The sequence below is a fragment of the Aotus nancymaae genome, unplaced genomic scaffold (assembly GCF_030222135.1).
Source record: "Aotus nancymaae isolate 86718 unplaced genomic scaffold, 86718_ANA_hifiasm-v0.15.2.pri h1tg000059l, whole genome shotgun sequence".
NCBI classification, from domain to species: Eukaryota; Metazoa; Chordata; class Mammalia; order Primates; family Aotidae; genus Aotus; species Aotus nancymaae.
In genome coordinates, this window is record NW_026988473.1 from 3279521 (window position 1) to 3299361 (window position 19841).

Genomic DNA, 19841 nt, shown 5'->3' on the forward strand with positions numbered 1-19841 from the left:
CAGCCTCCAACAGACTTCTGGGAGGTGTAGCTGGGGCTGGGGCTCAGGCTCTGGCAGTTTTCCCAGCACCTTCTATGTGGCTCCTGGAGACCCCTCACAGGCTGCAAGAAGAGCAGCAGAGGTGGGGCTTGGGTTCTCCCTCCAGCTGAGGCCTTGGCCTGGTCTGCGGTGGGAGAGTAGGTCTGCTGGCCACCTCCCAGCCACCTGCACACTCTGACCCTGAGCTGCCGGGGCTCTGCAGGCATCTCACTGGCCCCCTGCCCCGGCCTTTTCTGCTCCGTTTCTAAGTGAGGAGAGTCCAGTACCTTGAAGAAGGCCCGGGGCAGGGCATAGAATGCCTCGTTGTACAGGAAGCAAATCAGCAGCCCCAGGATAGGACGGGCTGTCGAGGTGTTCTGCAGGTGAAGTGTGAGCTTAAAGGTGGGGCCAAGGCCCTGAACCTGTGGAGGGGGCAGGTGGAGAAAGCCCTTAGGACCTGGCGCCCTGCCTGCCTTCCACTAATGCTCTCATATCCCCTTCTCCTACTAAATCTGCCCCCGCAGACACAGAAGACCAGAAGGAGCACAGGGATCAGAAGAGGCCAGAGAGGGTGAGCCTGAGGGAGGTCATACAGCAAGTTGGAGGCAGAGCTGGCCTGGGACTGCAGGCCCCGACTCCCACCTGAGCCCCTCACCCCCACCCCTGCCTGTTTCACCTCCCACTCTCATCCTAGGGTAGCCTTGATGATTTCATCGTTCTCTCGCTCCCGAGTCACCTTGTAGCCTCGTCCTCCTCTGCATCTATTCACTGTCTTTAGGAAAAGAGAAATCGGAACCGATTGGGTCAGATGCCATACCTCAGGTACCCATTTGGAGCTGGTTGGAGCCTTGCTGACCCTAAGCTCATTTGCCTCTGAGCCTGTGGACTCCTCTCCTTGTGCCTGTGCTAGTCTCGGTACCTGTGGGTCAGGTCGGGATGGCCCCTTCCCTGTACCAGGCAGTCCTAATGTTACCAAAGTGACAGACTTCTTTTCTGTACCATAGCTGTAGGGATCCCTCCAGGTTCCGGGGAAGAAATGTCCCCATGTGACTACTCTGGGGGCCTGTCTGAGGCACAACATGGAACAGGGAGCTGGAGAGTGTCCCACCACATGGCCAGCTGAGGGGAGAGGCGGCACAGGAGGGCAGGAAGGTGATGAGGGGCACAGGCTGAGTTGGCTTGGAATCAGCTCTGGGGCTTAGCTGTGTGGCAGAGGAGTTCCTGTGCACCCCAGCCTCTGCCCCCCCGGCCTGACTCCACCTTCACCCAGATGCTCACCATGGCGTGCAGCTTCAGTGGCTCTCGGGCTGTCGCGGACACGGGGCTCAGGCTGGACTCAAGGGCCTGCAGGTAGGTGCGGGCAGCCCGCAGGCGCAGCAGGTAGAGGTCTGTCTGGAAGGCCCGGTGCATGGCTGCAGAGAAGGGGCACAGAGGCTGGCGGTGAAGGTGGGGGGTGGCAGGGAGGAGGCAGGAACAGGGGGCGCTCCTGCTCAGGCTGCTGTGGGGAGGGTGCAAGAGGAAGGTGCTGTGGGAGGGGTCTGCAGGAACTGGGAAGGTGGGGAAGAGCCCAGCCTCTGGCAAAACCGGATGAGGTGGGCTTGCCCTGCCTCTTCCTCGCTCCCCTCCCACCTCCCTGCCCACGCCGTCTGGCTCCTTTGCTGGCTCCTCTGTCCGGCCCTAGAGGCTGGTGTTCTCCTGAATCTGGTCCAATCTCTTCTCATCCTCCATTTTCTTCCCCCAGACAATCCATGTCCTGCCACAGCTCTGACCACCACAAAGAAGAACAGCTGCGAGCTCCTGAGGGCAGGTTCCGCACCCCTCCTAAGTTCTCAGTGACCACGCTCCATACTGCACGTATGTCCCCAGCAGCTCACCTAGCACTGGGCCTGCCTCCTGCTCATCTCCACAGGGAGGTCCCATCAACGCCTCAGACTCAATGCTACGGAAACCAGCCTCATGGTCCTGCCTCCATCACTGCCTCCCTGTCCAAGTCACCTAGGTCCACTCCTCACGTCACCATTTGCAGGATCATTTGACTCTTCCCCAAGCTGCCTCCAGAGATCACCCTGCCCCCACCCCACTGTCTCTCTTCCAGACTGAGCACCTTGGTCTTCCAGGACGGCTTCACTCTTCTGTGCGTGTGTGAGGTGGCTTCTGCCATTCAGGAGACTACATTTTATGTTATCCCACCTATTCACATGTCCTTTTTCTCCAGTACTTTTTCAACTTATTTATTTATTTTTGAGATGGAGTCTCACTCTGTTGCCAGGGCTGGAGTGCAATGGCACCATCTCAGCTCACTGCTACCTCTGCCTCCTGAGTTCAAGCGATTCTCCTGCCTCAGCCTCTCAAGTAGCTGGGATTATAGGCGCCTGCTCCTATGCCCAGCTGTTTTTTGTACTTTTAGTAGAGACAGGGTTTCACCATGTTGGCCAGACTCAAACTCCTGACCTCGTGATTCGCCCACCTCAGCCTCCCAAAGTGCTGAGATTACAGGTGTGAGCCACCATGCCCAGACCTACAATTTATTTTTAATCTATCCAGAACTAATTTTTGTGGCTGGTATGAATAAAAGGTCTAATTTTCTTTTCTACAAGCAAGTTGTCCTATTTTGTGTTTTTGGACAGTCTCACATTTCCCTGCCAATTCAAAATAACACCTTTTGCACACTCTGACTTTCCACATGTTCAGGGTCTGTTTCTGGACTTCCTAGACCTGCCCCTGCTCTCCGTGTCTATTTCTACATCCACACCACAGCTACTGATTCCCACAGCTTGAGTTCATTTTGCTACCTGATAGGGTAAGTCCCCTCAGTCTTATTTTCCTCAAACTTCTTAGGTTTACTCTGAATCAACTGGCCAAGTCCTTAAAACAAACCCCACTGGGATTTTAACTGCAACTTTACTATGCTTCTCGATTAATTTCAGAAGAATCGACAGCTTTACAGCATTAGGTCTTCCCATCCTACAACTTGATGTATCTCTCCACTTAAGCATTCTTGAAGGTGGTCTTTTCTGTTCTTGAAGATAGTTTCACAATTTTATTAGACTTTGTACATTTTCTTTTTCTTTGAGACAGAGTCTCGCTCTTGTTGCTCAGGCTGGAGTACAGTGGTGCAATCTTGGCTCACTGCAACCTCCAACTCCTGGGTTCAAGCGATTCTCCTGCCTCAGCCTCCAGAGTAGCTGGGATTACAGGCACGTGCCACTGTGCCCAGCTAATTTTGTATCTTTAGCAGCATGTTGGTCGGGCTTGTCATGAACCCCGACCTCAGGTGATCTGCTGCCTCAGCCTCCTAAAGTGCTGAGATGACACGCATGAGCCACTGTGCCTGGCCTGCTCTCTTGAATCCAGGTCAACGTGTGCCTCTGCCTATATTACCCTGCCTTGCCTGACTGGGGGTCTGGCAATCATCTTTTAGGGTAAAGCCCAAAATCACCTCACTCTGAAGCCTTTCCCAAGCTTCCCAGGCAGAAGTCTTTACTTTGTGTGCTCCAAAAGCTCTTTGCAGAAACCCCTTCTATACCTGAACATGAAGTTGGCCAGGTAGACTGAATTCCTAAGGTAGGGACTATTCTTTTTTTTTATTTTTTGAGACAGAGTCTCATGTCACCCAGGCTGGAGTGCAGTGGCGCTATCTCGGCTCACTGCAACCTCTGCCCCCTGGGTTCAAGTTATTCTCCTGCCTCAGCCTCCCTGAGTAGCTGGGATTACAGGTGCCTGCCACCTCGCCCAGCTAATTTTTGTATTTTTACTAGAGATAGGGTTTCACTGTCTTCGCCAGGCTGGTCTTGAACTCCTGACCTTATGATTTGCCCATCTCGGCCTCCCAAAGTGCTGGGATTACAGGCGTGAGCCACTGCGCCTGGCCGGTAGGGACTATTCTAATGAAAGGCACCTGGCACAAGGCCTAGCGTAATCATAGGTACTGAATAAATGAATGAACAAATAAACAAATGAGCAGGAAAAACTGGACAAGACGACATAGTCAAATTCTACTTTTCTCTCTCTCTCTTTTTTTTTTTTTTTTGAGAAAGAAGTATCACCATGTTGCCCAGGCAGGTCTTGAACTCCTGGGCTCATGCTGTCCTCCCACCTCTGCCTCTCTAAGTGTTGGGATTACAGGCATGAGCCACTGTGCCTGGCCAAAATTCTGTTTTCCTCATGATAATTCCTGCATTTGGAAGTGACTGCTCCCTTCCCTGAATTCTAAGGCTCTTGCCGTCACTCACAGCACCTTCCACCCCGAGGAACAGTGATTTGCAGGCAAGGTGTACCTCCTAGGGTGTGTCTGGATTTCCAGAGCCACATGACCTGCCTAGTTGGCCGAGGTCTCCTCCCAGTGCGCAGGGTGGCTGCGCAACATTCTCTCAGCTTTGCTATCGAGGAGGAAGAAGAGAAAGGACCCAGTCTGAGTCCTACCGGTGCCAGCCTCCCGCTCTCGCAGCGTCTGATCCACATAAAGCCGGGTCTTCCGGGGCACATTGAGTTTCATGGCCTGGGCTGGTGGGGGACCCAGCTCACTTCCTCCCTCTACAAACACTGCTGTACGCTTCAGGATCTTGATGATCAGTGCGCCGCCTAGGGAAGTGGACAGTGGAAATAGATTTGTTCTCCCCAGTTCTAACCCACATTCCCACTCTTTCTTCCCCAATTTGCCTCCTACAGAGCTGTTTCTGTACACATCTGTCTTCCAGATGAGACTGTTTCTGGAAGGAATGAAGTGTATCTTAATAGTATCCCATCATTAATTCATTAATCCACTTAGCAGTTATTTGTGGAGTACTGGGATGTTCTTGGCATTGTGGCAGGCACTGGGGATGCTGGGTGAACTAGAGAGATAGAATCCAGCCCAGGACCCAGCCGCTGGGTAGGTATCTGATGAGCTGTCCCGTGGAGGCCTAACCCTGGAAGGACACATCTGTACACCTTGCTTTCCACACCCAGGTCCACGCATCCTTCATACCCACCCCCTCCTCTTTCCCCAGAAGCTGGCGTGCCCCTTCACTCCCGACTCCAAAGCCCTTAACAGGTCTGACTCCACTCACCTCGTGTGGTCATGATGAGGGTGTTGTCCTCCCGCCCATAGCGGCCAAAGCAAAGGCTGGTCACTGCATCCTATGTGGAAACGTCAGAGTTTAGTTGGGGAACTATCTTGGAGAGGAAAGCAACAGCCCAGATGTAATCGGTGAGAAGTGCTAAGAGATAGCCCTGGGGCATCGCTGCCTCTGAAATATTTTCTATATTTCTCATCTCCCCTCCAAACTCGCTACCACAGTTCGAGACCAAGTATCACTGGCCCTCACTTTTGGGGTCAACCTCCTAATAGGTTTCCCAGCCTCATCTTTCTGGTCTTTCACCCTAGTCTGTCCTTCGCAATCTGCCTTTGCTGCCTTTCAAAAACACAAACATGTCTGGTCTCTGCTAGAAAACCTCCAGTGGCTTTTGTCCTCTGTTAGGACACTGAAGGCCTTCCACATTTGACTCCAGCCTGCCTTTTCCATCAGTTATCTCCTCTTTACCCTTCTTTCAACCAGCAGACCACCAGCTCTCCCAGTACCTACGGCCCAAGCCAGTTGTTTTCAAATTTTATATTGTGACACAGGACAATTTACACATATAGGTGCACATGCACACATACACACGTTTCACTTGTGACATATTTTTATTTTTATTTTTGAGATGGAGTCTCGTTCCATCGCCCAGGCTGGAGTGCAGTGGTGTAATCTTGGCTCACTGCAGCCTCTGCCTCTCGGGTTCAAGCAGTTCCACCTCAGTCTCCTGCACCACCATGCTCAGCTATTTATTTTTGTTGTTGTTGTTGTTTTTGTTTTGAGATGGAGTCTTGCTCTGTGGCCTAGGTTGGAGTGCAGTGGAGTGATCTCAGTTCACTGAAACCTTCGCCTCCCGGGTTCAAGCAATTCTCCTGCCTCAGCCTCTGGAGTAGCTGGGATTACAGGCATTGTGCCACCACACCCAGTTAATTTGTGTATTTTTAGTAGAGACAGGGTTTCACCATGTTGGCCAGGCTGGTCTAGAACTGTGATCACCTGCCTTGGCCTTCCAAAGTGCTGGGATTATAGGCGTGAGCCACTGGGCCTGGGCCTCACTTGTGACATATACTTTGAATTTACTATTCTATTTTTAAAAATGTTGCTGGTTGTGATCCACTAAACTAATTTAATGACTCACAACTTAGAGTCTGAAAACCTCTGGTCCAAACTCATCAAATGACCTTAATCAAAAGCCTTCATATTTCTCAGGCTTTGTTCATGCTGTTCCCTGTGCAGAATGTTCTTCCTCCATTTGTCCACTGGACAAACTGTTTTGAGGCCCAGATGAACTGTTACTTGTTCTGTGAAGTATCCCATGAAGTCCATCTCCATTTATCTCACCCCCTACTCTTGTCACTCAGCTGCCTCTGTGCTTTTTAGCACTTTGCTCGGCTTTAGTTGGCCCTGCTTTTAAATTTGCTGTGTCTCTGGATGGCTGTTACCTTAGACAGCAAGCCTCCCGAAAACAAGGACACCTCCTCCCACACCAATATGGTAACTTGTACATATGAGGTGCTCAACACTTTTTTTTTTTTTAAACATAGGATCTCACTCTGTCACCCAGGCTAGAGTGCTGTGGTGCAATCTCGGCTCACTGCAACCTCTGTCTCCCCAGTTCAAGTGATTCTCCTGCCTCAGCCTCCTGAGTAGCTGGGATTACAGACATGCGCCACCATGCCTGGCTAATTTTTATGCTTTTAGTAGCAATGAGGTTATGCCATGTTGGCGAGGCTGGTTTTGAACTCCGGATATCAGGTGATCTGCCCACTTTGGCCTCCCAAAGTGTTGGGATTACAGGTGTGAGCAAGTACGCCCGGCATCTACAAATGTTTTTGAAATTCATCAATGTATGGTCAGGAGAGGCAGCTAAGAAGCCCCAGAGGTGAGACTAGGGCAAGGAGGAATAAGCGGCAGATGCCGGAGCTGGGGCTCACCGGGGTTCGGATGACGTTGAGCAGGGCCTTGTCGCGATAAATGTGGACCTCTCCATTGGCCAGTCCAGCCATGACGGCCTGCAGGCCCCGGGAATGCTGCTCCAGGAGGTTCATGGTCAGGATGGCTGCGGGCATCTGCACTGTCCACAGCTTCTTCCCCTGGCAGGGAACAGCCAGTGTCTGTGGAGGGCTCAGGGCTTACAGTGGAAAGAAGGGTTTCTGGGGTGGGGAAGCCAGAGGGCTCTCTTGCCAAGGGGGTGCTGGGGACATAGGCATGGAGGGGCTGCTGCTTCCTGGGGGCTGCACCTTATGGGTGAAGCCGTGCAGGCTGTCTTGGGTGCTTCCCACCACCAGGATCTTGTGTACTCGGACAAGTCCTACAGGCTGGGCGCTCAGCTCGATGCAGTACTTGGGGTGCTTGGAGTCTCTGTGGAATAAATGACACATTGTCCGGCCCTGAGAAATCCTCTCTCCACTTCCATGGCTGACCCTCCTCTTTCTAAACCCTATGGACTCACCTAGGAAGAACACTGGCCCCAAAGCAGATGACCTTGGGATTATTTCCACCTCTGTCACCTTAGTAAATGTGTGGCCTTAGAAAACATCAAGTGTGTTCTCCTACACTGTCTTCCTCCCACCTTTACTATGGTGGCTTGTATGATCATCTGGCATTTAACAGTTTTCAGCGAGTTTACCTAAGGCTGGACTAGCCAGGACAAGTGGACTTAGGCAGTTTACTAACTTACGAGAAAAGGATGAAGAGCTTTGCCCTGTGTGAACGCAGTTTTAAGTTTACTGGCCTCTCAATTTTAGTTTCCCTTATCCAGGAAGTACAGTTAATTCCTCCCTACTTGAGAAGCTCATGCCAATGTCTTTCCCTCTTTGAGTTTCCCTACAACACTCTTCTCCCACTTTCTCAACAACTGCTTCCTTCTGTTTTTGTTTTTTTTTTTGAGACAGTTTCACTCTTCCTGCTCATGCTGGAGTGCAGTGGTGTGATCTTGGCTCACCACAACCTCCACCGCCTGGGTTCAAGCGATTCTCCTGCCTCAGCCTCCTGAGTAGCTGGGACTACAGGCATGTGCTACCATACCTGGCTAATTTTGTATTTTTAGTAGAGATGGAGTTTCTCCATGTTTGTCAGGCTAGTCTTGAACTCCTGACCTCAGGTGATCTGCCTGGCTTGACCTCCCAAAGTGCTAGGATTACAGGCGTGACCCACCGCGCCTGGCCAATTGCTTTCTTCTTAACCTTCAAGCCACCTCCACAGACAGGTGTTTCTGATCATCCTTGCCCATTATTTTTCCCCATTGAGCTTGTATTTTCTCTCCATAGCACTCATCCAATTTTTAGTAATATCTTGGTTTCTTGACTTTAAAACATCTGTCTTTCCCATGAGGATAGGGAGCATATTTATCTTGTTCATCAATATATCCCTAATACCACACACTGTGTAATGCATAGTAGGTGCTAAATAAATATTTCTTGAATTTAAAAAATGCATGTTATATGTGATGTTGAACTAATGCATAAACAAGTGTCATATACCCTGGAAAGTAATAAATATGGGAAATTATTTTATTTCTTCCCATCAATTTCCTTTTTTTTTGAGACAGAGTCTTGCTCTGTTATTCAGGCTGGAGTACAATGGTGTGATCTCGGCTCATTGCAAGCTCTACCTCCTGGATTCAAGTGATTCTCCTGCCTCAGTCTCCCAAGTAGCTGGGGCTAGGGGTGCATGCCACCATACCCAGCTGATTTTGTATTTTTGGTAGAGATGGAGTTTTACCATGTTAGCCAGGCTGGTCTTGAACTGACCTCAGGTGATCTGCCTTCCTCGGCCTCCCAAAGTGCTAGGATTATAGGCACGAGCCACCACACCTGGCCTATCTTCTCATTTCTGATCACGTCACTCCCGTACTGTAGTCACTCAGCCTAGTCTCTCACTTTGCCAGCCCCCATCTCACAAGCCTACAGGTAGCCTCCCTGTGCTTGTGGGCTCAGCCTCCTTCATGAAGTTCTCAGCTCTTTACATTTCCAAATTCCAAGCCTTAAAGCCCATTCTCATCATGCAAGCCTCTGAAGCCCTCAGTTTTCTGAGATGTTCCTCCCGGGCCCAGAGACCAGAGATGTGGCTACCTTCTCAGAATATAGATGTTTCCATTGCGGCAGGCCGCAGCAAGCCGGAATTCGACATCAAACTGGCCAGAAACCTCTAGGAAGACGGGGACGCTGGGAAGGCTCATCTGCAAAGAAGAGGCACAAACACTCCAATTTCTCTGGAGCCCCCGTTCCTCCCTGCCCTGACAGTAACTCCTCTGAGTGAATGCCTGGTCTAAAGTCCCAGTCTCCTCACTCACACCCAGTTTAAACTCATACAGTTTTTCAGGAGGGGCAACATTTACCAAAAGCCTTTTATTCTGTGCCTTTTGACTAAGCGATGCCACTTCTAGGACTGCATTCTAAGGAAGTACTTAAACAACCATGTAGCCAGGTGCGGTGGCTCGTGCCCGTAATCCCAGCACTTTAGGAGGCTGAGGTGGGTGGATGGCTTGAGCTCAGGAGTTAGAGACCAGCCTGTCCAACATGGTGAAACCCTGTCTCTACCAAAGTACAAAAACTGAGCTGGGCGTGGTGGCCTGCATCTGTGGTCCCAACTACTTGAGAAGCTGAGGTAAGAAGATTGCTTGAGCCCAGGTGGTAGAGGTTGCAGTGAGTTCAGATTGTACCACTGTACGTCAGCCTGGGTGACAAAGCAAGACTCTCTCTCAAAAACAAACAAATTCAAGCATGCAAAGATATTTGGGTAAAGAAGTTTGTAGCCCTGGTATTAACAGCAAAAACAAAACAAAACAAAACAAAACAATTTGAATGTACAATAGGCAAAAAACGAAAAACAATTTAAATGTACAATAGGTGGCAGGGCAAATAAATTATGGTACCTCTATATGATAGATATTGTGTGGTCTTTAAAAAGGCTGATGTGGGGCCGGGTATGGCGGCTCACACCTGTAATCCCAATGTTTTGGGAGGCTGAGATGCGCAGATCACTTGAGGTCAGGAATTCAAGACCAGCCTGGCCAACATGGTGAAACCTCATCTCTACTAAAAATACGAAAATTAGCTGGGTATGGCGGTGCAGGTGGCTGAGGCATGAGAACTGCTTGAACCTGGGAGGTGTAAGTTGCAGTGAGCTGAGATAGAGCCACTGCACTCCAGCCTGGGTGACAGAGTGAGATTCTGCCTCAAAAACAGAAAACAAAACAAAAGGTTCAGGTGGTTTTACAGATATAGAAAGACACTGATGATATGCTGCTACATGAAAAGAACATGCTACATGATCCTCCTGTTTTTATTTATTTATTTATTTATTTATCTGTTGTTTTAAGAGACAGGGTCTTACTCTGTCACCCAGGCTGGAGTGCAGTGCCACAATCATAGCTCACTGCAGTCTCAAACTCCTGGGCTCAAGCCATCCTCCTGCCTTGGCTTCCCAAAGCACTAGGATTAGAGGCATGGGCCGCCACAACTAGCTAATCCTGTTTTTATAAAGATAAATATTTACATAAAATTATATATCTATGTCTAAATACGAAAATGTCTAGAAGGACCTATGTGTCAACCTTAACAGTATATATCCATGGATGGTAGGATTTTTGGCTATATATCTTTCTTTATGCTTATCTAGTTTCTAATTTTTCTACAGTGAATATACATATTACCCAGAACTAACTGTGGAACATGCGGAGAGAATGAAGCCTGGGCCCCCAGGGTGCCCAGGGCCAGACCTGACACTGACCTTGGCTAAAATGGTGAAAGCCTCAGGGTCAAGCACCAGGAGCTCCTTGTTCTCAGTGCCCAGCACCAGGCAAGACACAGCATCCTCGTCAGCCAGGTTCTTCTTCAAGGTGGTCATGGTGGTGATGACTGTCTACAGAAGGACTCCAGGGGTCACCCAGAGAACCCCTACACACCACCCCCAAGATACTCCCAGGATGTCACAGGAGGGAAGAAAGAGGGAAAGGAGGATGAAGAGGAAATATCAGAGATGTGACAGAAGATTTAAGTACGAAGCTGTTTATTGCAACAAATCTAACTTTCTAACAAAAGAGGATTGTCTAAGTCTATTATGAGCTATCAATATTATCAAAAACTATGCAGTCTTTTTTTTATTTTTTGAGACAGGGTCTCACTCTGTTGCCCAGGAAGGAATGTGGTGGTGAAATCTCGGCTCACTGCAACCTCTGTCTCACAGGTTCAAGCGATTCTCCTGCCTCAGCTTCCCGACTAGCTGGGATTACAGGCGCACACCACCACTCCCAGCTAATTTTTATATTTTTAGTAGAGACAGGGTTTAACCATGTTGCCCAGGTTGGTCTTGAACTCCTGACCTTGTGATCCACCTGCCTCAGCCTCCCAAAGTGCAGGGATTACAGGCGTGAGCCACCATGTCCAGCTGCAGTCATTTTTTAAAAGTCATATTTTAAAAAAATATTTGGGCCAGGCTCAGTGGATCATGCCTCTAATCCCAGCACTTTGGGAGGCTGAGGCGGGTGGATCACCTGAGGTTGGGAGTTTGAGACCTGCCTGATCAACATGGAGAAACCCCCGCTCTACTAAAAATACAAAATTAGCTGGGTGCCCTACTTGTTCCTTTTGTAATTATAATTGGAGAGAAAACAAAAAATAAAAGATCTCCTTTGTAAGGAATTTCTCCTATAGATATTAGCAGAAGCAAAATGTTTTTATTTAGATAAAGCTGCTCATTGTGTAATTATCATTAAGACTGAAAAAGATGGCTGGGACAGCAGCTCACACCTGTAATCTCAGCACTTTGGGAGGCTGAGGTGGGAGGACTGCTTGAGCTCAGGAGCAAGACCAGCCTGGGCAGCAAAGTGAGACCCCGTCTTTGCAAAATATAAAAATAAAAAAATTAGCTGGGTGGTAGCATGCACTTGTAGTCCAGCTACTCAGGAGGTTGAAGGGGCAGAATCACTTGAACCCAGGAGTTTGAGGCTGGAGTGAGCCATGATCACACCACTGCACTCCAGCCTGGGTGACAGAGGGAGACCCAGCTCCACCCTTCCCCAAGAAAGATTTAAAAAGAGGAATGATTTTCAGTGCCTAATAGAAGGAGAAAGGTTACAAAAATGTGGACAGATATTAGTAGTAACTATTCCCATTCTAGATGTTAATGGTAACTCAAAGATGTGAGTGGTTGTCCAGGTACAATGGCTCATGCCTGTAATCCCAGCACTTTGGGAGGCGGAGGTGGGTGGACCTGAGGTCAGCAGCTCGAGACCAGCCTGACCAACATGGCAAAATTCCATCTCTGCTAAAAATACAAAAATTAGCCGGACATGGTGGCACATGCCTGTAATCCCAGCTACTCAGAAGACTGAGGCAGGAGAATCGCTTGAACCCAGGAGACGGAAGTTGCAGTTAGCTGAGATTGTGCCACTGCACTCCAGCCTGGGTGACAGAATGAGACTGTCTCCAAAAAAAAAAAAAAAAAAAAGCTGTCACTATTAACTGGAATGTGGAAGGCACTGCAGCTTTATAACTATACACACATGGCATGGCTGGAAGGGATATAGCAGAGACACTGGCTGGGTTTCCTTAAAGAATTTACCACTGATATTAAGTGGTCTTTTAAAAAATATATAATTTTTTTTTACAGGGAAATAAAAAGAGAAGGAGGTATTACCTGCCGCTTGATGGACTTGGACTTGTGTTGGTTTACAAATGCCTCCATTTCACTCAGCTCCAGCTGCAGAAAACTAGACACACACAGAACTGGCATCTGCAGGCCCCGGCCTGGCTGCCCTCCTCCATCATTCTGGCAGCTGCTTCCTCCCCCTGGAGCCTCCCAAGCCCTGGCCCTCCACAGTGCCCTTACCTGAGTGACTGGACGGATAAAGGCTCCTCTGCTGTCTCCCTGCAAAGAGAGGGGCCAGCATGGCAGCTGAGTGGAGGAACAGGAACCTGGGCTCGGATGGGATGAAGGAGTGGGGAGGGATGAAGGGGAAGGCAGGCTCTCACCGGATGCTCTCCAGCATCTCCTTCAGGGTTAAGGGGTCGATCTGGTCCTGTGACAATGTGGGAAGAAGGGAGAGCCTGTGAGCTCAAGCCAGGCAGGAAACTCAAAGCCCACGTCCTCAGAGAGCTCCACACTTCTGGATGTACCTCTTGGTCTCTGCCTCTCTGCCAGCCTGCCTCTGCACTGAGCCGCAAGCTCATGCCCTTTATCTGAATCCAGCCTCAGGGCCATGTATATCATCCCTTTTATCAACGCCTCCCCAAATTCCCTCCTTCTCCTGGTGTTTCCAGTCCTCCTTCTTTGGTTTCATCTCCCCCAAAGTTAAGCAGGGGTGTGGCTAGTGCAGAGGAATTTTCTGGGTTCTACTCTCCAAGGGGACTGGCTCTGTGCCTCTCTGGGAGCCACTGCTGAGTAGCCAAGCACAGCATCTTGCCCAGAAGTGCCACCACTAGGCTGGGCATGGTGGCTCATGCCTGTAATCCCAGCACTTTGGGAGGCCAACGCAGGTGGATCATGTGAGGCCAGGAGTTTGAGACCAGCCTGGCCAACATGGTAAAACCCCGTCTCTACTAAAAAAATACAAAAAATTAGCTGGGCGTGATTGCCAGCACCTGTAATCCCAGCTACTTGGGAGGCTGAGGCAGAAGAATTGCTCGAACCTGGGAGGCGGAGGCTGCAGTGAACTGAGATCATGCTATTGCACTGCAGTCTGGGCAAGAATGAAACTGTCTCAAAAAGAAAAAAAAAAAAGGTGCCACCACTGCTGTCCAAGATGGACTATAGCTGATCTACCACCAGCCCATCTTCTTCCCAGGAGCCCAGCCCTCCTCACCCAGTGGCTGCCATCTTTGCCTTCTGGTTCCCAACTCCCATGTTATTTACCTCTTTGGCCTGGTTCCAAAGGTCTTGTTCCAGAGGGTTTGGAGGCAATTGAGGCAGGCTGAACTTGAAGTAGGGTCTGAGATTCTTATACACATAGACACAAGGGCCTGAAGCAAGTGCCAGAGCTGGGGTCCGGGGCTCATGTTGCTCCATGAAGAAGGTGGTGGCTGCAGCTGGCAGAGCAGGTAGCGGGCTTTCGGTCATCACCAGTGGTCCTTTGAGCACCTTCAGGCGGGGCTGCTGCCCACCAGGGCCAAGGTCCCCTACGACCAGCTGCAGGGAGAAGGTGGCTCATTCTAGGCTCAGGGTCTGAAGACCTTTCCACTTGACCCTCTTCTTGCCTTGCTGCTGGTGTGCATTAATTGATTTCTGCACCAACAAAGGCTTTGCCCTCAGGCTTTCAGGCTGCCTGACCTTGGGAAAGCTGACTAGCCTTTCTGAATCTCAGGTTTCCCGCTTGCAAAATGGGAATACTTTCCTCATGACATGTGGTAAAAATCAAATGAGATAATGAGTTACAGAACCTGGTAAGTGCTACTGAGGAGTAAGTGGCAGTTGATGTTTTTATTATTCATTTGGCAAACATTTCTTCCATGCCAGGCACTTCTAGAGAGACACTGGGACAGTGGTAGAGGTCAGCTGGGGAAGGGATGGGGACACGTGTATCTGGGCTGCTGAAGCCTGGTTTCCAAATGCATGGCAGGATGTGCTCTGTGGACACAGAGAGGGGAACCAAGCTCCTTGGTCTCTCAGTTTTCCACCCTCCAATCCATCTTCCAAGCTGCTGAAGCTGCCACACAAGCCCATTCCTCTGAATGAGGCCTGCAAGGCCCCTCTAATCTAGTTCTCAACTTGTTTCCTATCACCGTCTCATTCCTGTGTTCCAGCCAGAAAGGGGGTCCCAAAGAATGCCTGGATACTGAGCATGTAGTATGTGCCAGAGACCACATCAGAAACTGCATGCATCCTTTAACTCTCTCAACAATCTTCTTCTTCTTATTATTATTATTATAATTATTGAGACGGAGTCTTGCTCTTATTGCCCAGGCTGGAGTACAATGGCCTGATATCGGCTCACAGCAACCTCCACCTCCCAGGTTCAAGTGATTCTCCTGCCTCAGCCTCCCAAATAGCTAGGATTACAGGCATGCACCACCACACCTGGCTAATTTTGTATTTATAGTGGAGATGAGGTTTCTCTACGTTGGTCAGGCTGGTCTTGAACTCCCAACCTCAGGTGATCTGCCCACCTCGGCCTCCCAAAGTGCTGGGATTACAGGCGTGAGCCACCATGCTTGGCCTAACAATCTTATTATTTTTAAGAGACTGGGTTGGCTGGGCATGGTGGCTCATGCCTGTAATCTAAGCACTTTGGAGGCCAAGGTGGGCGGATCACCTGAGGTCGGGAGTTCAAGACCAGCCTGACCAACATGGTGAAACCCCGTCTTTAAAAAAAAGGAAAAAAGAGACTGGGTCTTGCTCTGTCACCTAGGCCGGAGTGCAGTGGTGCGATCATGGCTCGCTGCAGCCTTGAACTCCTGGGCTTAAGTGATCTTCCCACCTTAGCCTTCCAAGCAGCTGGGACTACAGGTGTGCACCACTACACCGTCTTTCAACAACCTTATGAAGTAGGTGCCATTAGTAGCCTCATTTCTCAAATGAGGAAGCTGTGTCTTAGAGATGTTAGTAAACGTCACACAGCTATTAAGTGGGACAGCTAAGTCTGTCTGAATCCAAAGCCATAGTCTTAACTACTATTTTATGTGGTAGTTATTTTATATAGGCCTCAACTTTCTAACTTCACATTTACTCTTTCCAAATATGCTATGAACTTCTAAGCCTCTGCACTTCTGCTTGTGCTGTTCCTTCTACCTGAAATGCCTTCCCCATTCTCTCATCTTTGCCTTCTTGAGAGACTTTATTCATCTTTCAATGCCCAGTTAACACATTACTGCATCCTGGTACCTCCAGATAGAATCCATTGTTCTCACTGGTGCTCCCATATTACTTTCTACATGTTCAATTTTAGCATCTACTCACTTCCCCACAAATATTTATCAAGTACCTACTTTGTCCCAGGCACTGGGCTAGATGCTAGGACTCAATGGTGAATAAACTGGCTATTAAACATGCTATTACGTGAAGATACTTAATATTTCTTTTTTTTTTTCCCAGGCGGCACTGAAGGAAAACATTTCTTATTAGCTACTGTGTCTATGGTTTCTCTTCCCTCACTATTGTAAGCCCAGGGCCAAACACAAACTAGGTGTTCAATCAATATCATGGAATAATGGTCAATGGTGTCTGTATCTCCTCCTATGTGCTGATGGATTTCTGAATATAGTGTCCCCACAATGCCTGACACACAGTAGGGACTCACTATACACTTCTCACTATATACTTGCTGAATTACTGAATGCATTATGGATAGGAATTAGGGGGTAAAAACCACTGGGTCCTATTGCACTCTCCGAATGGGGTAGGATTTCAGGACTATCTTCTAGCCACCCACATGATATAGCCATTGCGGTGCCGTTGCCTATAGTAAGGGCTGAGCTATGGAAGAAAAAGTACAGGACTTGGAATCAAACAGACCCAGTTACAAATTCAATAAACTTAACTTCTTTGAAACTATTTTCCCATTAACAAAATGAGAATAAATAAAATCTGTGTTTATGAATGTGCCTCCATGGAAGGTCTAGTCCAGAAATGGATACTGAATCCATGCTAACTTCATTTCTTTTATCCCAATATACTTCTCTACCTTTAAAAAAAGTATGTCTTTTTAAACTTATTTATATTTTTATTTAAAATTGTGTGTGTGTGTGTGTGTGTGTGTGTGTATTTGAGACTGAGTCTCACTCTGTCATCCAGGCTGGAGTGTAGTGGCACAATTTCAGCTCACTCAACCTCCACCTCCTGGGTTCAAGTGATTCTCCTGCCTCAGTCTCCCAAGCAGCTGGGATTACAGGTGCCTACCACCATGCCTGGGTAATTTTTGTATTTTTAGTAGAGACAATTTTTCACACATGTTGGACAGGCTGGTCTCAAACTCCTGAGCTCAAGTGCTCCACCCACCTCAGCCTCCCAAAGTGCTGGGATTCCAGGCGTGAGCCACCATGCCCAGCCTTAAAATTAAATTTAAAATTTAACCTTTTTCTATGGAAAATTTTCATTCATATACAAAAGTGGAGAGACTCATATAATGAACTCCCATATACCCCATTATCCAGCTTCAACAATTGACAGCTTATGGCCAATCTTAAAATCTTTTGATAAACATAAAACTCTCACTTCCCTCCCTTTTACTTTCCCTCCAGATTCTAATGACCGCCCCCAACCAAGAGATTTGCCCTTCCAACAAAAAAAATCATGTTAACTAAATTAAGAGGCTTTGTCTTAGTAGAATCCCCAGAAATATTTGATCTGCTTTACTTTCTGCAGTCTGTATTATGAAACCAATTAAGTTCTCTTCACTTTCCACATAAAAACAAAATTTAATGCGAAGTGTGCTTTTTCACAGTATATGTGAATTCCAGAGTATGCTGGACCTCTTTTCAGCAGTCGGAAAATCTCATTTCTGGGTACACCCCCCTGCCCCCAACTCTCCTGCTAGGGTGATATGCTTACCTTGTATTCCCCATCCCCATGCAAATCTGCCAGCGCTGGAAAACAAAAGGGCCAAAACCAGGGTCTCAGAATCCCAGAGGCTTCACTACAGGACCATCGTCTGACTCCCCATCCCCCTAGAAACCAAGGTTCCTGGTTCCAGAGACTCACCTAGGCAGGCAGAAAAGGTGTGGATGTTGGCCATTGGGTCGTAGTGCGCATCCAACCATTTCGAATTGGCCTCATTGCTGGGAGTGGGGGAAAGAGAGTTGGGGAGTGAGTCCCACAGGAGGGGAAGAAAACTTCGAGGGAGCTGGTACAGGTCACTCAGGAACATAAGATTAGAACGTCTGGGTACAAGTCCGGGGCTCCGCCACTGGCTCACCGAGCGACCTCCAGACACATACATGCACATCTTGGGCCTTGGTTTCCCTATCTAACGTCTAAGAGTCCTTCCAGACTGCCCGAGAACAGAAACCCAGAGCCCGGGGACCAAGGGACCCTCTTTACACGGGTAGGAAAGGAGGCTTTGAGGAGCCCCGCCTTCACCTCTCAGCTCCGCAGCCGTCGGAATCCGATGAGGACACAGCGGCCATCTTGGCAGGCGTCGTCCTGGCAACCAGCCCCGCCCCTGCCGCCGCGTAACGCCCAATAGTGCCCGAGCGCTGGGAAGCGCGAGTACAAAGGTTCCGGGCGCCAAGCTTTCCCAGGGAGGCACAAGAGCCCCTGGGGAGGACGCGCTGGCCATCTTCCTGGGTTGAGGAATCTCTCTTCCCAGCTCATTTACCTTTGTTCCTTTCCAATGAGAGCCACCTTTCCAGGTGTCTGGGTCCTTCAATCTCTGGGTCAGCCACAGGGCCCTCTGGCTTCCAGGGCTGGAAAGTAGCCCCTTCTAGCATTTATGAGCAGCAAAACGAACTCCTGTCTCCATCTTCATGGCTACCTGGTGAGGAGCCATGTCCTGTCTTGCTGCCTTATTCTAGAGGTCCAGGCACAGAGAAACAAAACGCGAGGGTTAAGGGGCAAATGCAGAGGATTCTGACCGAAGTTGAGTTTGTAGGTTCCCAGAACATTAAAAAATGCAAGAAGGCTGGGCGCGGTGGCTCACGCCTATAATCCCAGCACTTTGGGAGGCCGAGGCGGGTGGATCACAAGGTCAGGAGTTCGAGACCAGTCTGGCCAACATAGTGAAACTCCGTCTCTACTAAAAATACAAAAAATTAGCTGGGCATGGTGGCGGGAGCCTGTAATCCCAGCTACTCAGGAGGCTGAGGCAGGAGAATTGCTTGAACCCGGGAGGAGGAGGTTGCAGTGAGCCAAGATCGCACCATTGCACTCCAGCCTGGGCAACAAGGGTGAAACTCCGTATCAAAAAAAAAAAAAAAAAAAAAAGCAAGAAATGCCACAAAGGAGGGCTGCAAAAATCATGCTGTGTTCAGCTCTGTGACTGTATATCCTCATCTAGAGATAATGTCAACATCTTGTTGTGGAAGGGAGGCTTTCCCCCTCCCCAGGCCTTGAGCCCATCACCCTCCTGCTAGGAGCAAATGAGAAGTCAGAAAGGCAAGGAGGAGCCACACACGCTGCAAAGATGGTGGTTGTCTCTGATATTTATTTGTCTGGTTATAAAATTAATACGTGAGGAGCATTGGATTTGGTGAGAAGGTTTTGAACCCTAGCTGTCACGTGCCTCCTGCGGGATCTAGACCAGTGACTTCTCAGAACTGCCATTTCCTCATCTGGTAGACGGGATGGTGAGCCCTGTCTTGCTCACCCCACACATGGCAGTGCAGATGAAATGAGATCAGAGGGGAAGCACTTGGCAAGCTGGAAAGTGCTGACAAATGGAAGCGGTTAGTGTCACCACCCTCAGCTGAGGTAGTACCAAGGTCCATGCTCCTGCCCCTTCCCCTCCTCTAGCCCCTAAATACACATATGAATGGAGGGTCACTTGCAGCCTTGGTTTGGTGGAGTTGGGGGAGAGGCCACACACATCTTCCTCAAGCCTGGCCAGATGGGGCCTCACTGGGGCCCTTCCAGAATCGGGCATCGGCTGTGGCCAGCTGTGTGAGGATCTCCTCCAGCTCAGGCCCATCATCTGGGAAACGCTCAGAGAAGGATCGGATGAGGCCAGCAGCTGAGGCCTCGTATTCTAGAAGCTGCACATCTGAGCCTAGGGAGGAGATGGAGAGAAAACAGCAGCAGGAAAAGGTCTGAATTGGGATACTAAATCATCATAATAGTCTTAATAATCACAATCATAGCAGCAACTGTTTCTTACTGAGCTCTGCAAAAACAAACAAA

General features: G+C 49.1%; 3 protein-coding genes across 11 annotated transcripts in view; 1 reads left to right on the forward strand and 2 right to left on the reverse strand.

Annotated features, from left to right (window-relative positions):
• ZDHHC24 (zinc finger DHHC-type containing 24) overlaps positions 1-2614 on the forward strand; it is a 21037-nt gene extending 18423 nt beyond the window's left edge. For 3 of the 5 annotated variants that reach the window (XR_010338273.1, XR_010338276.1, XR_010338277.1), the window contains 2 exons: positions 543-1368; positions 1760-2614. The gene's annotated coding sequence lies outside the window, so the exon portion shown is untranslated. The remainder of the gene's footprint in view (positions 1-542; positions 1369-1759) is intronic. The other 2 variants (XR_010338274.1, XR_010338275.1) reach the window with 2 other exon arrangements.
• The window catches only part of BBS1 (Bardet-Biedl syndrome 1), a 21440-nt gene extending 3176 nt beyond the window's left edge, over positions 1-18264 (reverse strand). Inside the window, exons 1-15 of one of the 2 annotated variants that reach the window (XM_012436925.2) lie at positions 18087-18264; positions 17709-17785; positions 17559-17593; positions 13929-14201; positions 13049-13095; positions 12906-12944; positions 12714-12786; positions 10806-10937; positions 9146-9252; positions 7313-7433; positions 7007-7165; positions 5067-5136; positions 4441-4599; positions 1297-1430; positions 306-440 (exon numbers count right to left, since the gene is read on the reverse strand). In XM_012436925.2, coding sequence (XP_012292348.2) covers positions 306-440; positions 1297-1430; positions 4441-4599; positions 5067-5136; positions 7007-7165; positions 7313-7433; positions 9146-9252; positions 10806-10937; positions 12714-12786; positions 12906-12944; positions 13049-13095; positions 13929-14201; positions 17559-17593; positions 17709-17785; positions 18087-18133 — 1608 coding nt within the window. In that variant the 5' untranslated portion in view covers positions 18134-18264. The other variant, XM_012436924.2, reaches the window with a different exon arrangement.
• Positions 18265-19127: 863 nt separating this feature from the next.
• The window catches only part of DPP3 (dipeptidyl peptidase 3), a 30422-nt gene continuing 29708 nt past the window's right edge, over positions 19128-19841 (reverse strand). For all 4 annotated transcript variants that reach the window (XM_012436929.2, XM_012436928.2, XM_012436931.2 and 1 more), the window contains exon 18: positions 19128-19710. In XM_012436929.2, the coding sequence (XP_012292352.2) occupies positions 19538-19710 (173 nt within the window). In that variant the 3' untranslated portion in view covers positions 19128-19537. The remainder of the gene's footprint in view (positions 19711-19841) is intronic.